This window comes from Triticum dicoccoides, chromosome 4B, assembly GCF_002162155.2.
Source record: "Triticum dicoccoides isolate Atlit2015 ecotype Zavitan chromosome 4B, WEW_v2.0, whole genome shotgun sequence".
Lineage (NCBI taxonomy): Eukaryota > Viridiplantae > Streptophyta > Magnoliopsida > Poales > Poaceae > Triticum > Triticum dicoccoides.
Genome location: NC_041387.1, coordinates 6,523,469 through 6,529,063, shown reverse-complemented (window position 1 = coordinate 6,529,063; position 5,595 = coordinate 6,523,469). Strand labels below are relative to the sequence as shown.

At 46.2% G+C, this 5,595-nt stretch overlaps 1 protein-coding gene across 1 annotated transcript; it reads right to left on the bottom strand.

The window, feature by feature from the left end:
* Positions 1-6: 6 nt before the first annotated feature.
* Positions 7-2,817, bottom strand: LOC119293166 (histidine-containing phosphotransfer protein 2-like). Its single transcript, XM_037571721.1, has 6 exons — positions 2,697-2,817; positions 2,487-2,602; positions 2,331-2,399; positions 1,162-1,233; positions 688-760; positions 7-254 (listed from the first exon to the last, which is right to left on the bottom strand). Exons 1-6 carry the CDS (start codon positions 2,754-2,756, stop codon positions 216-218), a joined length of 429 nt encoding a protein of 142 aa, XP_037427618.1. The 5' UTR covers positions 2,757-2,817; the 3' UTR covers positions 7-215.
* Positions 2,818-5,595: the final 2,778 nt, after the last annotated feature.

Sequence of the window (5,595 nt, the reverse complement as noted above, 5' to 3'; positions counted from 1 at the left end):
AATATGGACTTCACACTGACATCAACACACGACAACAGTTTTCTTTCATAGGGTTACGAGCCCAAAGTTCCGACGCGAGAATGTTCATCTAAGTTTTACGCGCGCCCTATAGTGCTAGACACCCTTTGAAAACTGCTACATCTTCTGAGACACATGGACCGCATAATGCAAGGGATTGCATGGGGCCACGCTCTTCCCCCTTCACTTGCCTCTACTTAGGAGTCAGGACCACATGCCGCGATCTGCTCTTCGAGCTGCAACAAAATATGAATAATAGGTCAATGATTAAGAGAAATACCTTCCGAAAAATGATTAAGATAAGTCTATGGCACATAATGGTGCTCAAGTCACATGGTTTCACTAATAGCCATGTTACAAGTTAGCTAGTTTATTATTTGGGCATTTGGTGAAGTTTAATTTAAGCTGGGAAACAGAGAATTTCTCCCACTTCTTTTAGCTACCCTATGCATCTACCGAACATGATGACAAATTACCACATAATCATTTAACGGCTAAATGAGACTTTTCGGTACCTCAAACTAAGTGCTCCAAATCTAAATGTCAAAAGAATTAGATTAAGGATTAAAGATTGTTCCCATTTCTCTATCTTAATATGACCAATCTATGGGTTATGAAACTAGTGGAAAGTTGGTATCAACATCCGACATTAGGCACATAAGGTGCTACCTGCATCATGATCTCCAACTGATGTCGCACAATATAGAACTCATTCCTAACAAGAGCCAATGACATGAGACACCTGAAATGATGCAGAATTATCACATTGTCAAATTCTGAAGAGGTTAACACAACTGAGATGAAATGGTTCAAAAATTGTAACCCTATATTTGAAAAAAGAAAAATCTCTAGCCATATAAGAATTTAGTTGTGCTATAAACAAAAGTCTAGAGCCAATAAATTGCAAGAGAACCATCAAAGAGTAGCATATTCAGATAGTGAACCGAGTAATATCAACAACGTGATTGCAGATGAAGTGAAAAAGCAAATTAGGATACTTCTTAGCAATGTTAGATTGGTATATGAGCTGAAAATAATGACAGAAAAGACAACATGAGCTGTCAGGTTTACATAGAGACATTGAAAAACAATGTTGCGAATAATTATTGTGTAGCAGTATTAAATAAGCTATTAAGTTCTGACCCTTGTTTGTATTGTATGGCATAGAAATTGCCGAAGTGCATGCAGGCGAGGTTCACTTGCTGTGCACCAACACTGAAACATGCAAAAAAATGCAGATCAGGAAATTAGGAACTTATCAAACTTATTATAAACTGAGACGTCAACTCAATAATATTCTCAAGGAGCCATTTCCTATCATGATTGTCAACTCCATAAATTGTTTGATGAAGCAGAAAAAAATAACACCATTGCCGCTATGTGTAATAGCATATCAGTAGTACCAGAAATATTTAGAAATCGACAAAGTTTTTCTTGCCGACCAAGAAATTGTCGTGAATACCGACAATTCCGCTACACGAGACAAAACTACAATCAGGTCTTCTAATTTTGGATATACGACACCCAACAGACGTCCATGACGTACACACCCTGCGCCTGACAAATCTGAATAGAAACAACACCATTCCAATGGTGAAACATGGCCATTGGCATTATGTAGAATTGCAGATCATTAATACCAGCCATGCTTATGAAATGACAATTTTTTTCATTCTCAACCTAGAATAATGGCATTGCCCGAAGAACAGACATGATAGTAGAACAAACGTTTGCAAAACGATAAAATTCCCCTCGCCAAGTTATACGATTTGATTAACATTGGGAAGAATACCAACAATTTCGTTACACGATATATGACTAAACTCAGCTTTTCTACCTATGGCTATACGACGCATGTAAAACGACACAAACCTCAATTGTGTGGCCGTGTCGTGAGGTACACACCCCGTGCCGACACATCAAAATAAAAAACAACATCGATGTCGTGGATAAACTAGAAAAAACACCATTAGAGATACATAGAATAGCAGATCATTAATACCAGAAAAACCACCATTAGCAATACACAGAATAGCAAATCATTAATAACAAGAATATTCCAAAAACGCCAGCAATTTATCCTCATCATAACATTGATATTAATCGGGATACTGGTAACTCCGTTACACTAAACACAACTAAACTTGATTCTTCTAATTACGCCTATGGGGTAGTGCAACCGACAAATAATAATCTTTTGCCCAATATAATAAACAGATCCGAATCGCACGACATTGACGCAGCGGGCAAACAAACATAGAGTTAAAAATAAGCAGGTGGAAGAGAGAGAAATGGTTTATGATAGTCATCACCTGGAGGTGCACCGCATGAGCTGCTGCGTCAGGGCTTCCACCTCGTCAAAGTCCACTTCTGGCTCCTCCCTGCGATTTCCAGAGCAGATAATTAAGATGATTCAGTTCCCGAGACAGAGAGCAGAGGGAGAGATGACAGAGGGCGTGGGGGCGGACATCAGGAGGTCGATGTCTTCGATGATCTCGGAGGCGTCGTAGATGAAGAGGTGGGAGACCTCGGCGGCGGTGCCCTCGTCCCACAGCTCATCGAATGTACCCTGGTCCACCACACCCTGCATCGACATCGACCACGCCAAAGCCAAGTTAGTCGTCCAGCCAAGCCAAAATCCAATACTACACGACTAGATGGGAGGGGAAGGGCCTCACGTTGGTGTACATGCCAGCGATATGGGCGTTCAGCTGCGCCCTCAGTGCTGCGGCTGCCATGGCAAGGCGAGGAGAGGTCCGGCGGTCCGAGGGACTGAGCAGTGGAGATGGCGGAATTTGGCTGCGGATGCGGAGTGAACGAGGACGGGTGGAGGAGCGGAGGTTGTATAGCTGGGCTCACGAGGGTCTCTCACGTAGGCGTTTGGCAGCGAGTGCTCTACTGGCTGTACTGCATCGTCGGCCGGGCGCCATTAGTTAGCTTGGCAACGGCCCGCATGCGTACTGCGTGCGATGCATCATGCATGCATGCATGCATGGAGCCACCGGTTGTGTGTCCACGTGTTCATGGAAGTGAGCGTCTGTTTCAACTTTTTCTTTAAAAAAAAACTTTAGTCCCTCACAATCTTATCTTATATCTATCTTATATCTTATATCTCATATTTACTAATTGGAGGCACCAAACGAGGCATCACATTAATCCTATAAAACTAACAAAAATAACCATCTGATCTCAGTATAAAATATCTACAGCCCTTGGATGAAATCACTAAGAGAGTCCTACCAAATTATCCCACACGTACGTCTCCTTACAAGAAAAATAGTTCTTTGTATGGAACCCAAATAAAAAGGGTCACGTTAATTCTATAAAACTAATTAAATTAACCATCAGATATCAGTATGAAATATCTGCAGCCGTTAGATGAAATCCCTGAGAGTCCTAGCAAATTATCCCACAGGTACGTATCCTTACAAGAAAAAAAAGGTCTTCGTATGGAAACCCAAAGAAAAAACAGGTTTCCCCGCATGGCCGCATCTCTTCTGCCAGCGCCGCTCCTCCTCCTCCGCCACCTCTCCATGTTCTCCTATATACTGCAAGGTACGATCCCTGATGCAGTACATCTAGAAGAAAATGAACCAATTCAATCTCTACTCATTGCCTTTCCACTCGAGTATTGATATCTCCTTTTATTTCAGGTTTCCGAATCCTAGATGGCCTATGCATATGTGGATGTGTATCCATGGTAGTTTGAAGGAGGGGCAAATGCCGGTGCACCATTGATATTCGAGGGCGCACATGCCAGAAGGTAAAGGCAGGTACATGCCGGCGGCGGTTCATCATCTGCTCCTGCTCTGTTTTTTACAGGAAATTCTTATTTTGGGGGAAAGTTCTATATTTTCTAGACCCTCTCCCCAGCAGTGCAAGCGGCTGCCTTCCTCCATATTGTCTTTTGTGATTGGGCAACGATAGGCGCCGGCGCACCGGCCGAAAGTTCGGCTGGTCGCTCAGTAGCCGTACGATTCGCGCGCCTGTAACCGTTTGATTCTCCCCAAAACTCATCTCCTTCCTCACGCGGGACGCCCCCCCCCCCCCTTGACCCGCGAGATGCATGATTCCCCGCCTGGTGATGGACACGACGGCCATGTTCGTTGAGCTCCGCTCGAGGGATGCCGTCGTGGCTGGTAGGGCACGCCATGGCCATGGGAGTCGAGCTCCGCGAGGGATGCTGCCGTGGCCATGGGCGTCGAGCTCCGCGAAGGGTGCTGCCATGGCCATCGGCATCGAGCTCCAGGAGGGGTGCTGCCATGGCCATGGCCGTCGAGCTCCGCGAGGGCTGTCGCCATGGCCATGGGCATCGAGCTCCGCGAGAGGTGCCCGATATGGTTGCCGGGGCACCACCCACAGTAGATGCAGCTTTGCTGATGGCCGGTACCAGCTTTTGACGATGCCCGTTGCAGCTTATTCGGTGAAAAAACTTGTCATCGTCGTCGGCGGCTGTATCTCGCCACTGTATCGTCGCCGGCAAAAAAAGAATGGATGTACCAAAAATCTATTACGGTTGCAGCAAAAAAGTCATCGCCGCCATCGTCGAGTCACAGCTCAGCCTGAACATATGTAGCAAAAAATGAAAACGGTTGTAGCAAAAAGCTACATCGATTGTAGCAAAAACGCGAGGTCGATTGTGCATTGCAGCAAAATGTGACACCGGTGGCAGCAGTATGTGATGCCGTTTGTAGCAAATTCTGACGCCGGTTGAAGCATGTAGCAAAAATAACGACATCGATTGTTTTCTTGGAGGAGCGTTGCCCTATCCTTGCCGTCCTGAGGTCACCATGCTCGCCGTCTCATGGCCGGTCGCAGCCTCCCCGGGCACCGGTTGCAGCCTCCTTCCCAGACCTTGTCTCGTCTTGAACCGTGGCTTATTTGAGAGAGAAGGAGAGATGTTTTGGGGGATAAGATGTACGGAGGGGGAGGACTGGCAGCAGTCGGGTAGTCCCCCTGGCTCGGCGAAGCACATGGCCGGCAGCGGCCGCCGGTAGGCAGCAGCGCAGGGAAAAGGAAGAAGAAAAATGGCCACGGGAAAGGATGTGTCTGGAGGTAGGGGGTGAAGGCAGCAGTTAGGGGAAAGATAAAAAAGGGAGAAGGGGTTGTCCACGTGGGGCCCAACAATAACAGGAGTCTCGCGCGGGGCGCGGCTTGGGTGGGCGCGGGGCGCCAGCGTGGCTCGCGACAGGCCGAAGGTTCGGCTGGTGCCCCGGCCTGAAACGTTTCCCTTTGTGATTGCCTAGCATGTCGTTTGACTGTTAGTTACAAGGATTACGTGATATCAATAGAGAACATCACACGTGAAACTTTTCCTACCCGCCATGGCGGCAAGTATGTTGATCTATGTTGCTAACTTAATAGCGATGATGGTTGTGTTCATGTTAATAATCCCTGCGGTGGCAACGTCTGGAGGTGTAATCATATGAGCAGATTAATAATCATCGATATACATGGGCAATAGATTGAGAGCAGCAACTCCAACTTGCAGGTCTGAACATGCTCCCCAAGCCATGGTTCCCAATGGTAAGTTTCCACTGACTATTCATATCTTAATTGTAGGGAGTTGGAATTACT

Coding starts and splice junctions, on each gene's coding strand:
- LOC119293166 (XM_037571721.1), bottom strand. CDS start 2,756: ATGGCAGCCGCAGCACTGAGGGCGCAGCTGAACGCCCATATCGCTGGC. Junction 2,400..2,486: donor GAAGACATCGACCTCCTGAT/GTCCGCCCCCAC, acceptor TGGAAATCGCAG/GGAGGAGCCAGAAGTGGACT. Junction 255..687: donor AGTTGGAGATCATGATGCAG/GTAGCACCTTAT, acceptor ATTTTGTTGCAG/CTCGAAGAGCAGATCGCGGC.